The 20,064-nt window shown below is 36.8% G+C and overlaps 1 protein-coding gene across 1 annotated transcript in view; it reads right to left on the bottom strand.

The window, feature by feature from the left end:
• SLC7A10 (solute carrier family 7 member 10) overlaps positions 1-20,064 on the bottom strand; it is a 363,114-nt gene that overhangs the window by 10,383 nt on the left and 332,667 nt on the right. Inside the window, exon 10 of the mRNA XM_044081727.1 lies at positions 7,255-7,432. Within this exon, the coding sequence (XP_043937662.1) occupies positions 7,255-7,432 (178 nt within the window). The remainder of the gene's footprint in view (positions 1-7,254; positions 7,433-20,064) is intronic.

The raw sequence follows: 20,064 nt of genomic DNA, 5'->3' as shown, positions 1-20,064 counted from the left end.
GTGGTGATGGGGTTGACTGGACAACAAGAAAGGGAAGGAATAGACACAAAAGGGGAGGGAATGCCAGGATGGGGAATAGGGTGAGTATAACCAGCAGTGTTATCCTGCCAGTGTCAGACCCAGTGGGAGCACAGGCCCGTCTTGGGCTCCTTTACCACTGGGTCCTGATTTTGATGATGATACCAGTACTGGGAAGGGATGGGACTCTGCAAACTACAAGAAGAATCTTTTCAGATCTCCAGTGCGGTAACCAAAACACTGGTCCACCAGCTCCACTACTGGTAATGCAAAATGACTTCTGTGAATAAAAAGGTTCTCATTCATGGCACAGCCACTAGTGGGAACCACAGTGACCCTGATCTGTGAATCCCCACTAGAGATATGGATAGAGGACCCACCACCTACAGGGAGGTGGCCCTGGCAGCCTAGGCAGGTAATGGAGAAAGTAGAGTTGGTCTTCTGGGTTGGTAGTCTGTGGCAGTACCACAGGTGTTACTGTGAACATTGTTGTAGAAAAATGGAAAACAAATGGAGAGAAGCAATAAACCAAATCAAAAGGAAAGGCAACAAGGAGAAAGCAAAATGAAAAAGAGGGCTGGGGAGAGAAATGCAAATATACAATTAAATACAGTACTACATGTGATGATGTGAGGTAGTGCCAGCTATGCCAGGAGTAGGGCAGTGGATGTGTAACATATGCCAGCATAACTGCTGGAGTTTTGTAAATAATTATATGCCATTTGTATATCAAACTGATTTGAACAGGTGCTTGTGCTGAAAATGTAATTGTAGAGTTGCTTGTGTTAAATAATGTGCCAACAGTGGGTCCTGCTGGACAGAAAATAAATATACCTGTATGTAAGACTGTATTATAACTGTTGAAATGAATATATTGCAACAGAGGATACTGGAAGAGAATAATTTAATCTTAGTCCAGCTAACTTTGAAAAATAACCTGAAATTAAATTACTTGGTATAAGCCATAAAGATTGTATCTCACAGGTCTTTATGCAGCCAGTGATACAATGTCTGTGAAAACAAGGACTAGGAATCCTGCTGTATTGCCCTTAGTGGTGAACTCATTGATACCCTGGAAGGGTGGAAGTGTTGAAATGGTTTTATAGCTTCCAGATGCTGTAACACATCTTAGCAAAGCTTTATGTGTGTGCATTATGACACATCTGTGCATAATCCTGGCTCAGCTTCTAGTAAAGGGGTAGTGTGGTAATCACAGAGTCAAGTGACCAGATGTAATGTCATTCAGTAATCCAGCAGTGAAATGATGCTTTAATACTACATGAGATAGAAGTCTCAGGGGTAGTCTGTTTGTGAAACCTGACAAGAAAGATCACTCACCCACATCACCTTGCCTTGCTCTATTAAGTAAGTAGGAAACAGTAATTATTTAGATCAGTCAGGAAAATATAGTAAGATTAGTTAAGTATTTTTTTCCTGTATCTGTGTGAATCTTTCCATCTGCTTTATTTTTAATATTTCCTGTCATGAAATTCTGGTGTTTATTGTAAATAGATAGTTGGTATTTTCATGTTCTCTATGTTATTTATTATTAAATATATCTATACTTTTCATTGTGGCTAGTCTTTTTAGGAAATATTTAACCCTTGAGAGTACTTATATTTATTTAGTGATGCTGTGACATCACGATCCTGAAAGTCTTGCTGATCAGTCAACATTACCATTTATATTAGTATTAATTTCACTCTTTCACTCAGTATAATGGGATACCCTGTTAAGAGCCTTAGAGTAGCTAGCTGGTGGCAGTAGAACTACCTTATAGTATTTAAATGAGCACCTGACAAACAGGAAGTCAGATCTGAAGAAGGCTAAAAGCCGAAAGCACTCCTCTCCTTTATTTTATGTGTTTTTAAGAGTTTACATATTTCAACAAGTGTATTCAGCCGTGGCATCACTTCTTGTTTATGCTTTTCTGGATTCAATTTCTTAAAGTGGTTCATTGGTTTACTTGGATTTAATTTATCAGTTTCTTGTCTTTTTGTCTTCCTGTAAACTAAACATGGCAGAGAGCAATCAAGTGAAGCTAAACTACCGTCAAGAAAGAGATGTTAATTTGAGTCAAAGGACCCAGAACTTAAAAATATGGTCAAAGAAATGTTTATTTCCAACAATAGCAGCAATCCTTTGCTACAGATGAGTTTTTTGAATGATGGGCAGGCCATAGAAACAGTAAGTGACTCATTTGAACAACATTTAACTGTTTATAAACAAGAAGAAAATGATGCCTTTAAACTGAAGTGTTTGCAATGGGAGCATTTCCACTTAGAAGCATGTATTATTCATGGCCTGATACCCAGGGGAATGCAAATAAAATGTATGCCTTCATATGGAAATATGTATCCAGAGTTGTTAGCAAAATGGCAAGAAATAAATATGAATACAAGTTTTAGCTACATCAAGCTGCCATTAGAATACTTCCTGCCTATTGAGAAGGAGGTAGAGCAGTTCCTGGAATCTAAGCAGAAGGAACTAAAGAAAGCTACTCTACCCGACTACATTTTGGATAGCATTGATTAAATATGATAATAAATTAAATGAAACAAAGACCAAGAAGCTTATGCTCAATTTTAATGACTTTCTTAGTATGAATATGTTTGAATGGCCTGGAGATGAGAAAAATGGAGCAAAAGACAAAATTATTAATACGACTAACAGTGAGCATTCACACACCAACAAAGCAAACAAAGAAAAGAGAAAATGGGATGTGCTTATACCAAGTAGGGATAAAGAAAAAGAAAAAAGAAGGCAGTTTGAATGAAAATGCCATTATTAATATTCCAGTGAGCACTAGGAACCAAGATGTGAATGAAAGTAACAATACTTTGGTTAATACTGTTAATACAGAAATAAGAGAACAGAATTCAATACAAGCAAGCATTTTAGTTCCACAAGCAAGCATTTCAGTTCCATTCTGTGTTACACAGACTACTACTATGGACAGTATGATAAATAACACCAATTGGCCAGCAGGTGTTTGTCCTAAAACTTCCAGTTTACCTGTTTTTTTCCAATTTTCCAATTTTTCTGAAGCAGAAAGATCTGCATCAGAGGAATTGGTCACAAAGCAGGGACCGGAAGAAATGCAAAATATCCATGTAAATGATCAGACACTAGGTTTAGTGGTGAACCTATCAAACTATGTGCTAACAGACAATGAATGTAAGACTTTAAATAAAGGTTTGACCTTTATTCCTGCAGCACTATCAAGATATAGTGAATTTGTATTTGATATAAAGTACTTTGTTAGAAATATAGCCTTAAAACAAATGTTTAATCGAAATAATATGAATGTGGCACATGAGACAAATATGGCTACTAATTTTAAGAAACAAAGTCTTATGGTTCCAATGCTGCCCCCCCCCCCCCACCGTAGATACATTTGTGAAGAGGATGTTTTCCACATGAGACAAACAAATAGGTCTAAAGGCTTTCATAATATGATCAAGGATGAAAGGATGCCTTACAAAGACTGATGAACAATGACTCAATTATAATAAGACCTGCAGACAATGTAGGAGCGATCATTGTAATGGATAGCTTATGGTATGAACTGAAAATGCTTGAATTATTAAATTGTGTCAACACCTATAAACCTATATGAAGTCATGAGCTGGATAAATTGATAATGGATGTGAACCATAGTCTGTATGACCTCATGCTGACACATTTGATCATCCCAGAGTTATATGAATATTTATTGGTGAAAGATCCACTAGTACTAATGATAAAGGGGATGCCAAAAATACATAAACAATTACATAATCCTCCTATGTGATCCATAGTTTCAGGTGCAGGTTGGATTACAGAACCCCTTTCCATTTATACAGAACAATGACTTAAGGGAGCATTGACTAAAGCAACAACAGTCTTAAGAGATTCAGAGGACTTTTTGTTGATGTTATCAAGATACAGTCATAATAAAATCTCCATAGAGGTATATTATTTGTAACTATGGATGTAAAAAGCCTATTTACAAGTCATCCCGAATAATTATGGTGTTGAATCCATCAGAAGATTATTGCATATGACTAATGAATATACTGCAGCTGATATCATGCAACTATGCTCCTTATTAGATATTATACTAGAGAATAATGTTTTAACCTTTGGAAACCAATATTACATACAGAAATGGGGGGTGGCAATGGGCACATCATGTGCCAACTCATATTCAAATATAGTAATGGCACAGTGGGAGTTGGATCTTATATTTCATGCCAATATCACCTGGAGAGATAGGCTCCTTTATTACAAATGAATTGTGGATGACATATTTATGTTATGGGATTGCAGCAAAAATGAATTGGGTCAATTTGTGAATTTCTTAAAGACCACTACAAAATGTCTAGACTTTGAGATCAAGAGTTCCAAAACCACCATTGACTTCCTAGATGTTACAATAGTGAAACAGGAAGATGGTAATATGCAGACTCGGTCTTATAGAAAAGGATGCTGTCAGAATAACACACTGCATCATACGAGCATGCATCCATGACATATTATTCCACAAGTGGTAAACATTAAATATTTATGACATTATAGGCTGAATACTGAGGATAACATGTATGAAGAAAGTGTAACACATACAGAGGAAAAACTGCTGCAGAGAGGCTATACAGATCAAGAAATGAATGATACTATGTTGAATCTGCGACATCAAGAACCTTACTATGATGAACCAGGAAAGGCAAAGGGGGTACCAGATGAGCCACAGTGACAACACTACTACTGTGAAGCTTTCATCAACTAACAAGTGCATACATTAATAAAGCATTGAAATGGCTAACGTCTGCAAGCAGCTAACAGGCTATACTCAATAAATGACCAAAGGTGATAACATGTTCCTCACAATGAAGCTGCCTACAAAGTTTAAAAATGTATGGATCTGTGTCTAGTATTATGCTACAAAACTGAGAACTGTAAAACAGATACATTAACTCCTGCATCTGGAAAGGTGGGTCAATCTCCTCTGGTACTGCTCGTGATTCTCTGCTATGGCCTCTAGAGCTATGAGCCAAAAACAGAGATATTTAAGTTTATAGTACAGTCCATACTGTCATGAGAAATATTAAAAAAAAACAAAAAACTTTACAATCCATTTACAGTACATCTCTATAACTCTCACTATATCCTCATCTTCCTATCAGTAAAAAGGGACTGGATCACACCTGTTCAGATAATTATAGTGGTGACTGTACTGCTTGCCAGTATGGAGGATATAAGTGGCATTAGTAATTGTCCTATGAGTCAGTTCCAGGCATCTGTCTTATGCTTGGGGGGCCCTAATAACAGTCACTTAGCAAACATTTCCAGTGGCCTCTCTGTAAGAATTGGAAATATTTGGAAATATTTAAATTTCCTAAGACCACCACTAGAGTGCCCTACATCCAGCAGTGCATTCTAAACCATGGCAGTTCACAAGGTTCCCACCTTATTCTTGGAGGGTCCTCATAACAGTCCTCTAGGAAATTGTTCCATTGACTTCTCTGTAAGAAGCAGAGAAATATTTCAGTCTCCTGAGACCACCACCAGAGAGTCTTGCATCCAGCAGTGTCTTTTGAACCATGGGCATTCACCAGGTCTCATACCAGAGTTCAATAACTGAAATCTCAAGATCACATCCATTTCCTGTTCCAAGAATTGTCACACAACACAGACAAATTTAATAGAATGACCAGGGGGAGGGTTTGAAATGGACTATACCATTTGGCACTTGTAGAAAATAAGGTAAAAAAGTTTCACATGTGTATTTTGCTACACATATGCATATGCACTGCACTTGTAGATGCTAAAGTGTTCACACAAAACCATTCAGAACTGTTCAAGGGAGTCTGCTCATGGGTACGACACATATAATAAGTGATTCAGAGATATTCATGAGCTCAATCATCATTTCCATAATCATTTCACTCACGGGTGTGAATCTCTGTAATATAACTCCCTGGCATCTATAGAGAGCTTTATCACACTACAGAAGAAATCATAAATCTACAGACTGAGAAAGAGATGGGTTTCTATTGAAATGCTGGCACTTGAAATGCCAAGTGTTGACAAGCTGCCCCTCACTTGCACTTGAAAACACAGGAGAAGAATCTCAAAAGTTACTGCTTTAAACTTATTTTTTGGTGGGATCAAACCTGTAGCTTATGGACCCTTCACTGCATGGCAGGCACACACTGGCCAACAGTGGAACATACATTCATCCCACCTTTAGCATGGTTCCCTGGGCTGGGTCCTCAACCCACTTATCACTAGCAAATACCCATGCCCATTTTTTGGTGACATTAATCAATATGACCAAATCACCCAGAGCCTTATTTTTAGACCATCAAATGGATAACCCTGCCATGTTGCTCATTCTGTGATCTCCTCTCTTGAGGATACTGTCCACCACAGTAGATGGCCAAAGCAGTTGGCCTATACAAATCTTATCCTTATAATCTTATCCTTATAGAGCACCATTTAGAATCTGTGCTGCTGCCCACAGCTCCATTCTTATGAGAGTTTGCGATGGAAATACTTACCATGTTTTTGGAGGTGGGAGAAACCCCCAGAGACACAGGGAGAACACACAAACTCCAAAGAAGAATTGTTAGGAGGTCAGGATTGAACCTTGTACCTTGTGCATGGGAGGCGAAGACCTTAACCATTATGTCATCTGGTCCTCTCTATATATTTATGTACATATATGTAATCTATATCTACCTATCAATCCATATATAGACACATACATATCTATATAGGTCTGTGCATGTATAGATTATTCGTGTCTTCAAGAAGTACTTTTACTGAAAACTGAGAAAGCTAGTACAGCCGATTTAAAATCCACTGATCAAACATTACTGGATTTTCCCTGCTCAAGATCACAGTACAGTGAGAATTGGGGAATGTGGCCTTTCAATACTATAGTGGAATCCTGGCCAGAGTTGATATATATCATAAACAAAGAGTGTGGGGGTTGCTCATGTGCGCGCACACACACACACACACACACACACACACACACACACACACACACACACACACACACACACAGACACACACACATACACACACAATTTATTTCTGAATTTGATAACAAGGAGAATGGGCTAACAACAGCAACTATAATCCAGTATAAAATCAAGGTCTTAAAATGACAGTGCAGTGCCATCTGTCGCTAAATACCTCTTCATTTTTATACTTCTTTTATATGAAATAAACAACTATATTTCTTACCAATTAGTTTGAGAAGGCACTTTGGTTTATTTTTCCAGTGTACACCCAGGAAATAAACGGGCACTCCAGTTAATATGATAATTAGCCCAATCCCACAGACAACCGGCTCTGACAGCAAACTGAAGATCAGAAGAAACACCCAAAATATCAAATATGCGACCGGAATCAGAAGATTTACCTAATAAAAAAGAACACCGTCAGTATCCTTTATTTGAAAATATGAAATATCAGACTTTTTGTATGCATATTACCAGTTATGAGATCTGGAATGAGAAAGGTTCTTCAGGAATATTTATGAGATATGGAATGAGAAAGGTTCTTCAGGAATATTTTCCCATACTTTCATAAGAAATATATACAAAGAATAAGGGAAAAACATAGATTTTAAGAACACCTGTAGGTAATATAATGGCAATTGACCTTTGCAGCTTATCACATACATGGCAGACACACTCTGGATCTGTAACCACAACTAAGTAACAGGTATATGACATATGAGAAACACGTTGCATACAATGTATTGTGACAGATTTCATAGTATTAGTTATTTATTAATAAGCATTTTTTTACTTTTTATTGTCATTTATGATAACATGAATTTCCAGAATGCAATACATATAAACCACTGGTTTATCTAAAACAATATACTATCAAATGCAGATATATAAAATTTGTGAAACATCTTACTGACACTTGCAGTTATTGAACATATCTACATGTTATTGTCATGTATTTAGTCGGATTCACTTCACAATGCCAAATTTCCAAAAGATCGAATTTCATATGGCCGTGACCATATGATCGAACTTTTCAGAACCTCGACATTGTAAAATAAATCCACAAAAACATGAACATAAAACTTTCTCACAATTACTGCAGGGGGGCAAGCCCCCCTGCACCCCCCACACCCCCGGTACTTAAACTTACCAACTCTGAGATCGCACTGCAGTGAGGAAAAGGGAAATCTCCCATTCCACGCTGTATGCAGATCTCTGTTCACTATGTCAAAATTCCAAAACATCGATCATATGGCCTTGGCCATATGAAATTTGATCTTTTGGAAATTCGGCATTGCGAAGTGTACACATTTACTCACATCTATGAAAGCTAAAATGAAAAGACATAAGAGGAAAGCAAAAGAGTATCTAATTAAAAAACAGCACAGCTCATATTGATAGTAATTAGATATTCAGCTTATAAAAAGATGTAAGAGTGAGACAGAGTCAATATTCAAAATTATAAAAGGACAAGAGGCAAAAAAAGGACCTGGGATGTAATATTCTCACTACCTTCCCTGAGGGTAGAGTTAGTATTTAATCTTGACAATCTATTATAGACTGGTATGGAGACCACATACATAAAAAGAAGGGATTTTTACCTCTCTTACATGTTACCTGCCACTCTGCCTTGTGAATAGCCCATATTATCTGTCAACATTCCTCAATAGTAGGATGAGAGGATGACCACCAATTATGTTGAATTGATTTCTCTATCCTTAGAACCTGAATCATATATAAATAGGCTTCTTTGAAGGTTGAAGGGACTTTATTACTATCCCAAATTTGTTAGCTGATCCCAAAAGGCGGTCCAGAAAGGCTGAAGGAAGTTTCAGCTCCAAATTCTACATTACAGTGATGGGGTAGCCATTGTATTTTGACAACACCAGCACTGGGCCTTAGCACTTATTGAGGTGTGATGCAGCTTCTTTAGAGTTAGGAAAAGATGAAGTGAAAACATCTTGAGCAAGGATTCTCCATTTTACTGATGAAGTGATCTGAAAAGAGGATTCATGCAATAGCAGGATTGTCTGACATCTCTATACCCCTCTCACTAAAAGAGAGTTGCTTAAAATTCTTCAAGGGGGCATACTATGTGTCTGATAAAATAATATAAAGTTGATAAATCTGCATTCTGAATTCTCCTCCATGTTGCCAAAAGGAATAATAAAATAGTATAATAAAACAATAGCATCTATCTCTACCTGATTTGGAATTACTACTGAGTACACCCAAGAGGAAATATGAAAATACAAATTTGTGGCAGGCCTCAAAGGAAAAATTACGATTGGTAATAAATTAGTTTGCTCAAACCTTGTAAGTAAATTAGATATTTCTTTATACAGGAAGATCCTGCAGAAGTTTCTTAAAGTATCCTTTACCTGTAGGGTAGAATAAAATGTCTCATCCTCTTGCTGCATGAAATGGATTCTTAAAAGCATACAAAGGTACATACAAGTAGCCAATAAATCAATCCATGGTGTTGATAGGAGGTAAAGAATTGAGAGCTACATAACATCTGAGGCCTTACCATTAAGATCAAGCTAGGAAGCCCCCCCCCAGGGTCCTGTGGTGGTGATGCACTGCTAGGAAGCCCCTGGGTGGTAGCATAGACATAAACAACTTCCAGATTTGCCTGCAGATAATTACTTTTGGTTAGAGAGGAACTAAATGTAACTAGCAACACTACCAACCCCTTACAAAGGTGCCATTTTCCAGCATTTTACTGCCTCCGCAGAACTATGTACTACTTTTGAAGTATTGTGGGTGTTAGATCTTTCTATCACTCTTCTGTTGAAGAAATGTGTCTGTAAAACTAATGAGGATTATCTGTTAGGCAAATGCCAACTTTTCACTTCCATGTTGTTTCTTTTGACATCACCTTTACCATTCCATTTCAGGAATTTCCTCATTCACATAAAATTCCCACTGGCTGCTCTCTCTCCTTGACTACACTTGTTTGAGCTGACAATATAGGGTCATAAGTCCATACTAGGTTAATGACCACTGGGATCTTTGTAAGCCTTGCCATGCATCTCAAATGTAGTTGACAATTCCGTTGGGGGGTATATGTAGGTCAGGGCTTGATCAAGCACTTACATGCTGCCTCTGTCCATTAGGGACAAAGGTGCCAGAGCAGGGATGAATTTCTAATTCCACATCCATTGGTTCAAGAGGTGCTTGAATCAGATTAGGGAAGAAGTCTGCTTCATATGGATGGGAAGCCTGTTTCACAGAAGAAACATACCTGTTCCTTCAACATGTCCTATTTATGTTCCAAGCAAGGTTTAAGTCCCTAGAGTAGGTAATTCTGATGCAATTTGTTTTGAAGATATGCAGAAGGTCCATAAGAGTTGGCTCCAAGGATGCCTTGTATGTCAGCAATAGATCATCCGTCAGCAGTCTGTAGGAAGCAAAGTACATGGATAGGGCTTTGAAACAATGTTGTTTATGCCTTGTATCCTTTTTGTGAGGACCATCTGCTGACATCTCAGTCATTGTATCTTCCTGATCAAGTACATACTGAAAGGGGCATTGTACTAAATTATGGTTCTGATGAGGGAGAAATACAATGCAATGATAACTTCCCTGGACCTAGTGTATAAATTATGTAACATAGAATTATTTCTTTACTTCCTACTCTTAACTCCCAGTACTCAAGTCATCTTGGCCACTTCATTTTGCACTATCTGAATTCTCCTGTGAAGCTTCTTTGGGCACAACCTCCATAATGGTAAAAATCAGACATGAATTTACCTGTGCTCTGCACAGCAGAATAAAAGCTTACAATGCCCTTAAATACTATTACAAACTATGCACCTGGGCACTCTTTTCTCTTGCTGCTTCTTCCTGTATTCAAGCTGAGTAACACCTCATGGTCATATTCTCCTTCATTAAGGCCCATCACCCATTAGAAATGTCACCTAGTTTAAAACTGCAATAGTGATTAACAATACAAACCAAAAGATAAAACATTGTATACAACACCGAAATTTGTGATTTCTTCTGGAACTGTACCACCACATCTGTTATGAATAAATAAAATAATACATTCCTAATGTTTCCAAAACATTCAGACATTGGAATGCAGGTGACACTGACAGTTTAGTACATAAAATTAAGGGTGGTGCAGTGGATGCAGTATTTAACATTGTCATCTCTAAGCAAGAGGTTCTGCAGTTTGATTCTCGGCTGAGCTACCTTCTGTGTGGAGTCTGCATGTCCTTCCTGCATTTGCGTGGGTTTCCTCTGGGTACTCCAGTTTCCTCCCACATTCCAAAGACTTGTCTGGAGTGTTTCTCCCTGGGCCTCCACGGAAAATAGGCTGTGTTCCTAGTTGGACTTTCCTGGTCAACAAATGTTAAATAAATAAAATTAAGGTATGAGTGGTTAAAGCACTTCATCTTGCAGTCCCAGGTTCCATTCTGTTAGTCTTAATTTAATCACTACTTGACTCATCAAATCTCTTAACCACAGTATTCTTAGTAATCCCTGAAAAGAAACACTTCTGACATTGCTGTCTAGTGAGTTTACCTAGTTATATTGTAGATCAAACAGCTTTCTTCTTGATGGTCTAATACTTTTGTTCAAACTAGCAATGGTAAATGGGATGCAACCCAGAAGATGCATGTGGTAGTTTGATTTGGTTTCCTGTACTGAAGTACAGTGTTCTCTTTATTATTGAATTCAAGCTTTAATTTATTCATAGGATCTTACTACATTTATTGCCAATGACACCACAAAGAAGCTCAGCCACAACACAGAGCTACTGGAAGAGTAGAAGTATCCACCATTACGTAGATGATCTCTATACATCTCAGGGTGAAAATGTGATATTGCCCATTCAGTTATCCAGAATGGTTTAAAGGCTTAATGTGGGAGCTTGATATGTAAGGGCATCCTATTCCAGAAATCATAGATATGTGGATTAGGTACTTGTCACACCATCTGGGGTTCTTGATATGGTAGTATAGGTTTAAGTATATGTTGGATTAGGTACTTGTTACACCATCTAGAGTTGTTAATATGGTAGTGTAGGTTTAAGTATATGTTGGGTTAGGTACTTGTCACACCCTCTGGGGTTGTTGATATGGTAGTATAGGTTTAGGTATATGTTGGGTTAGGTGCTTGTCACACCATCTAGGGTTGTTAATATGGTAGTGTAGGTTTAGGTATATGTTGGGTTAGGTACTTGTCACACCCTCTGGGATTTTTAATATGCTAGTATAGGTTTAGGTATATGTTGGGTTAGGTGCTTGCCACACCATCTGGGGTTGTTGATATGGCAGTACAGGATTAGATTTATAAAGTGGCTGTTTATCATAGATATTTCAGAGAATGATGAGTCACAGCACAGAGCTCTAAGCAGAGATCACCTTTCTGAAGATTATATGATGTTGAGTAGAGGGATAGAATAGAGGGCTTTTAATCTTTCAGTGTAGCTAAGAGTAATGAGACTTGAGATCCTTTTGGTAAGGAACTGATGAAGTCTCTTAGGATGTTTTTGGTGTTTAGCAAAATTAATGTTGCGGGGAGCATTATATTCAATGATGGAGCTAATAAGGGCTGAATAAAGTGCATCTATAAGTTCTCTAGACCTTGAGTAGATGCCTCAAATGATATATAGTAAGTGGTAGTGATACCAGTGTTTCAAAAGGAAACTGTGCAGCATTTCCTAGTGATATGGGAAAGACCAAGATTATAACACCAATTTCATAAATTATAATGCACTAATAAATGTAGCAGTACATTTTAAAACATTCACTAACCATACCTGCAGAATTCTGTAGCATAGATTACTAGTACTATCAGTGTAGCCTTGGAGAAGTATATTGCAGTACAAGAAGGTGACCATCTTGGTTTTGAATTCTGCCAGAAACAAATGTTTGGCTTTCAGGGTCTGTCATAATCAGGAACTGGGGCCAGTATGAGTTGTAAGCATTTTACCTGCAACCTTTTCAAGTGGTGACCTTTCAACATTTCAATTAAATATTATGTAATTTCTCTTTCTTTTCCTTTATCTTAATTTGTTCTTGTTTTTCTATTATGAGATACTTATATTCAGAAATGTTATACTGTACCAACTGCCACAGAAAAGACCAACGATCATGAGAAATTTCCTGGCTTTTCTTTTTTTAGTCAGAAGAAAAATTGTTATAATTGTCTTTTAATGGGGAGACGTATGTTTCTAAAACACATTTTCTGAAATAATTCCTTCATATCTTTATCTGTTAAATCCTGTTTAGTGTTTTATGCAAATGTAACATCAAAGCATATTCACATATATGAAACATACTCAGCAACGTACAGATCTTGAGAGGAGATAGCTTATAGGTATTGTAACTCAAGTTGGTATTCATTGCAATGCTTAATTACTTAAGCAGTTAACAATAATTACAAAATTAAACAGAGTACTATAAAATAATATGGCCAAAAATAACAATACAATCAGTTATATAAGCACTGGAAATATTCTCAAATGAGAAAAAAAATAAGGCAAGGGTAAGACAACATTTCTGCAAAACAGTGGAACAATTTAGTTATACATCTCAATTTCTTAAATCACTGTTACAAACTTGGTTGCTATAATAAATCAGAAAAAAAAATCCCAGTTGTTCAGCAAATATTATAAACCAATTTTTGTCCACAAGCTAGAAATGTCAGAATAAAACAGACAAGAGATTACCAACTAAAATTGCTCAAATTACCATGCTATGAATTGAGGTTGATAGTATTCAGGTAGCAACAAGAGACCAATAGTACCCAGATGAACTGGACAAAAATAGTAGGCTGCAACAGTCAGATTCCAAACACTAAGAAAAGTTCCAAACACCATAAAAGGTGAACTAAAAAAAAAGAATAAAAACACAAAAAACAAAGCAGAAGAACAGTCCTCATTTTCCCAGCCATGAAATGCCAATAATAACATATTTGTAGGAATTAGCATAGATTGGTCAAGAAATGCTAACTATGCTATTACCCAAAGATGTTTCTTAGAAATAATTTCCTAACTTCTATTTTAGCCTCTAATGAACATCCTACAAAACAATTATTCACCAAACAAAGGACAAGCAATGAACAAAAGTAAGTACATAGTAAATAAAGACAAAAGTGCTGGCAGACTTCACCATCTGCAAACATTCACATTCAGCATAAGTATTCATATTCAGAATAGCAAAACATTAATGTCAGGTGCAGGTCATGATACAGCAAGCAACATAATGCAAAAAAAAAAAAAAAGGCAGACATAGCTGGTCAAATAAAATGTAAAATATCCTCCTCTTTGGTTTAAAGGAAAATAGTCCAAGTGCATTTCATAAAATGAAAATGAAACATAGTAGCACTCTGAGGCCATGAACCATCTGTATCAATATTTCAATTTTTGCTTAACCCTTTTCTCGTCCACTAATAGACATGGTCATTGATAGCTGGTTGTGAAACAGAACACTGTGCATAGGTATAGATAATTAACAAGAAAATAAGGAATGGGAATTAGATCAGCTTCTAAATAAGCTCAATCCCCTACTGCACATAATAATCTAATGTGAATATGTATGCTTAAGGTAAGAAGAAACACAGCTGGAGATTCAAGCTCAAGTACTACTGTATGGACTGAACACTGATTACTAACTCACTCAGTAGCTCCTCAGACCTTGCCAGGGCCTATTAGAGGCAATTATTAGAAGCATTAGCTAGGTAAGAGTAAATTCCTTTCATATATGCCATGGGAAGACTTCCATGATTCGTAATCTGGTTACAAGAAATTCTGCCTTCATCACACTAAGAACCCCACAAAATACACTCCAGATTATGAAGACACCTACCTAGGAAATAAAGGTTGTCAACACTACTTTATCACAACACTGTAGCATTCTTAACTCAACATGATATCCCCTCTAATGCTACCTGTTGTCTAGTCCCACCAAGCCAGAGTTTTCATTCCCTCTACCATCTTACTCTACTGCTTCTCTGCTACCCAACACTTTACTAAACCAACTGAGACAAGTCTATCTGTCTCTCTGTCTGTCTCATATGCAGAGGCACCACTTCTTTCTTTCAAACTTCCACCATCAAATTCTTAATTCACCTACCATTGCTAATACTTCTGATCTCTTTACATGGGAACAATGAAACCCTTTTGTTTGTCTGCTTTCTTCTAATTCCCATAAAACGAATCAGGATACTGAGGCTTATATGACGGACACTTGTAAAAGTAATAACATACATACTGGAAGCTTAAAATAAATACTTCTTCAATAATTTTCTGAGCACCACCATTCTATCACATTTACTACATATGATTCTTATTTGTTCATTTCTTTACTCAGTTTATTCTTGGAAGATTCACCAACTATAAGAAATGGTCTGCTTAAGATATCTGCATCCATTATCAATGTCTTCATGGTGGGTTTAGGTAACTTTAGAATTTTCCTCAACAATCTACATCCTAGTTTCAAAAGCCTTGTTCTGAAACTTCTTCCCCACATTTGTGCCCTGTATCATATTATCAGATATAATTTTCTTCTGATGGCTATTAGTAATGCAGGAATTTCTAATCCTCCCTGTCATTGATAAAAACTATACAGCTGTGGTACTCTTTTCATTTGTAAATCTGAAATATTAATTATAAGTTTACTCAACTGAAAAAGAATACAGGGACTTTTTCAATCTATTCATTTTTCATTTTTGTCCTGCTTGGTTCTTTAATCTTCTTATAAATAATGAGTTTAAATTGTATTATCATTTATCTTTAACTGATACTTCTCCATGCAACCTTCTCTCATTTTATATGAACAAGCACAGTTGAATAGCTCAGTGATAAAAACTAGCATGTTGTCCGCAGTTAGTGGCTACACAGATTTTCTCTTTCATCTTAGAGGTGTTTTCCCTAATGTCTTCAAGGTTCCCTATTCCTTTACAAATCAAAGCCAGCCATCGAACTAGAAATCATCCTTCTATGGCTCCTTCAACTTCATTTTAACAGGGAACTTTTTTCATTTAGCATTCATTAGTTGTAATTTTAGTAATTTTAGTTAGTTTAGTTTTAGTTAGTAATTTTTACTTGGGTCCAATTATTTTTATATCATTCTGAGATAATTCTAATCAGTCCTTAGTTAAATCCAGTGGCATCTGGTGACTTCGAATCAAAGAGGGGCTGCAGGAGACACCTGAATGGGGTGGGGCCAACTAGAAAGGGGTGAGATTAACTTCATAGGGCGTAGCTATGTTACAGTCGGAACAACACTGATCATGCTTACCATTTTACATAACATAACTGCTCAATCACTATTGCACATGCTGAATAGTCTATCAAGTAGTAGACTAAATTGCATTTCAGAGCTAATGAGGTGTTTAGATTATGCTATAACAGCACAAGACCTAAACATCTGTAAACAGTAAAAAAATGGTTCGTCTTGACTGCATGAAACTATTATGAGTACACATGATGTAGTAAACATACATTGTACTGTATCAGTTAGTCTGCATTTTGTACAATGCCAAGTGAAAAGTAAGGAGATTTGGAAACCCCACTGTACTATCTTAATTTATTATTCACAATTCAATGTCACTCCAATGCCTTATGTGCCAGTGGTTCTGAGAGACAGTGACACAGGTTTGTATGAATGTTGACTTTACCAACATACAAGTTAATCTTGCAAAGCCAGAATTACAACAGTAAGAAGTAATGCCAGTCAACCCATTTCATTCACAAACAGCCCACGTTCTCATTTCTGAACGAAAGAATCTGCTTTGAGTCTGCCAGAATTAAAGTAGAAATAATAGTAACAGTTAAGTTACATTATTGCTTTAATTTCATTTAGTTGACAGAAACATCAGCCATAACTTATATGTGCCAGGTCACCTTACACAAATACAAATTTCATCTTATTTTACTTTTGTTTAACCAGGTTTGTCCAACTGTTTTTAGTAAAAAAAAAAATTTTCAGCATATGTATGGGGAGAAAAGCTCTAACATATTATAAACACTTTTAAAAAGACATTCAGTATATACATGGACAGATATAAAATAACATACATTAAGAATTACTCATACATTTGATAATAAGATTACATTCATCTGAAAGTACAAACAACTATTACAGTCTTGCAAAACCAGAATTACAACAACAGTAAACAACAGGGCCAATTGTTTCCTTCACACATGGCCCCAATTCTTATTGTCCATCCCACTCACAGTATCTGATTTGATTTTGTAAGGTTAAAAGACAAAAAGAATAAAAGACAACATTGTTATTAATATATGTATTTTTTCACATAAACAATAGTTAGAGTTCAGAGCTTGTGGGTGATCTTACTTCACTCAGATATACAACAGTAAGGCCAGTCATTTCATTCACACATACTAGGCATAGCCCCCCAGCCTGAATGCCTACCCACAGTATTTGCTTTGAGCCTACAAGGTTTAAAATAATGAAGGGAGAAGACAGTGGTTTCATTACTGTATTTCTTTTGCATCATATAGTCAAGAGCTTGCAGGTGATTTTACTTCAGTTCACCCGTACACACTTTAGTCACCCAAGACCAGAGTTTCAACATCAAAACATCCACACACCACCCTACTCTATCTTGACTGACCCTGAAAAAAGATATTATGTTAAAAAAAATTTCATCCACAAGCAGACCCCAAAACACACTGTGTACCTAGTAACTGTTTGGCCCCTGCCAAGATATTTTATTAGAAAAAAGACATCCACGGTCAAGCAGCCTCCAAAGCACACTGCCTCCTTAGTATCTGGTTAACACTGCCAGGATGTTATATTAAAAAATATCCACAGTCTTCAAAACACAGTGCCTCTTTAATATCTGGTTCACCCTGCCAGTATATTATATTAATGAAATATCTACGAACTGTCTTCAAAACATACTGCCTCCCTAATATCTGGTTCACCCTGCCAGGATACTACATTAAAAAAAAAAACATCAACATCTTCAAAACACATTGCCATTCTAGTATCTGGTCAACTCTGCCAGGATATTGTATTTAAAAAAAATCCATCTACAGCCCCCAAAACGCACAGACCACTAGTATCTGGCTGAACCTGCCAGTGTATTATATTAAAAAAATGAAAGAAAGTCATCGACAGCCCCCAAAGCACATAGACCACCAGCATCTGATTGACCCTGCCAGTGTATTATGTTGAAAAAAGAAAATCATCAACAGTCCCCAAAACACATACACCACCTACTAGTATCTATTTAACCATGCCAGGATATTGTTAGAAAAACATCCCAAACATCCCCCAAAACAGCTCACTGCAGACCTTCTGCTGCTAACTGGTTGACACTGCCAGACATCAGGCCCAATATGTCAGAACAAAAATGTATACTACTCCTCTGCACATTTAAAAAGTATCCAGTCAACTCTGCCAGGAGTACAAAAATTATCTGGTCGACCCTGCCAGGAAAAAAAATGCAGAAAGTATCTGGTTGACCCTGTCTTAAAAAAAAAAAAAACAAAAAAAAAAACAAAAAAAACACTTAGAACTTAATTAATGATTTTTTTAGAGGAATTTAATTTAAAAAAATCTTCTTTGCCAAGGAATCTTTGGCTTCTCTTACTCACCTTACACGTGATCCGAATCGTGGGCAAATTTCAATGATCTCTTTTTTCTCCTGCTGTCTCGGTCGATTCATCTGTCTCTCTCCCGCTGTCCCTCAAATTAACTGTGTTAAAGCACAGCAAGAGAACACTAAAATAACAGGACTAATCAGCAGCCATGCCACGTACTCAGATTATGTGACATGGCTGCTGACTTAATGACTTCTGCGTGTCTTTATTGATGCTTGTTGTCTTCCCAACAGTCCGGCGACAAGTAAAATATATATATTTTAAATTTGAACTCAAGCATGCAGGATGCAGTTTCAAGTTCTGCAGAACATCACATCTTCAACTTTACACACTAATTTGCAGTTTGAACAACTACTAGTGCGTGAAAATCACAAAACTTTTTTAATGATAAAATTGCGGGGCTGCAGCCCAGCAGTCCAATACCATGAGCCGCACCTGATTAAACATCTTCCTTTTTATCAGCATCCTTAATTAACTTCTCTTGATGAAATCAAATAGAATCTTTAAATCGTCAAAGACTGCGGACAAAAACTGAATGGAAAACTATATATTTCTCTATAACTCTTTGAAAAAAAGATAAGACATTCAGGCAGTTGATTTCTTCTCCATAAAGGCAAATTGTGCCTGGAGTAATTTAATTTTTTTCCCTAACTGGGCATTTAGCTGTTCCATTAAGACAGAACAGAAACTCTTCAGAGATGAAGGTAGCAAAATAATTGGCCTATACAAATAAGTTTTATTTATTTCCTTTCCTTAGAACAGAGAAAAACTTCCACATATCCAGGAAATTTAGCTGCTCTGTATACTTTTTAAACTGAAAACTAAGGACCTGCCAAATCTGCTGCAAAGAGGACTAAATCCCTGACTGTGAACCAAGCAATGCATGACTAGAGGCCTGGGTACCCATTGAAGCTGGTGTAGGGTGGATAGGAATGATGAGGTTTAAGCGTACTCACCTCTCTTGTAGAAGGTTGGGGAATACATGCCAAATCTGGAGCATTTCTCCCCTGGCCTCAGCTGAAAACAGGCTCTGTGGAACCTAGTCGGACTTTCCCGGTCAACAAATGTTAAATAAATAAAAAAAAAAAAAAAAAAAAATCACACTTTCTGTGGATCATATGGAGATACCATCCACAACTGAACAGGGCTGTAGTTACATCGCATGTGCAGGTGTGAATGCCAGTCACAGGTTTCACAGAATGATTCCCCTTTGATAGTATATGTACGCATATGGTGCTGACAATATTAAAACAAAACTATAAAGGCTTCCTCAATCATCTCTCAGCATCTCGATAACAGGGCATTGATTGACAACAGGAATCTTGATGGCCAGCAGACAATGAGTGGAAAATGATATATACTCCTTTTTTGTTATTTATTTTGTAAATGTCATTAATGGCACCATAAGGACCAGCACCTTCACCATTCTTTAACATTTGACTA

This window comes from Protopterus annectens, chromosome 8.part1, assembly GCF_019279795.1.
Source record: "Protopterus annectens isolate FY-2018-M chromosome 8.part1, PAN1.0, whole genome shotgun sequence".
In the NCBI taxonomy this organism is placed as follows: domain Eukaryota; kingdom Metazoa; phylum Chordata; order Ceratodontiformes; family Protopteridae; genus Protopterus; species Protopterus annectens.
This window is presented reverse-complemented; position numbering and strand designations above follow the sequence as displayed.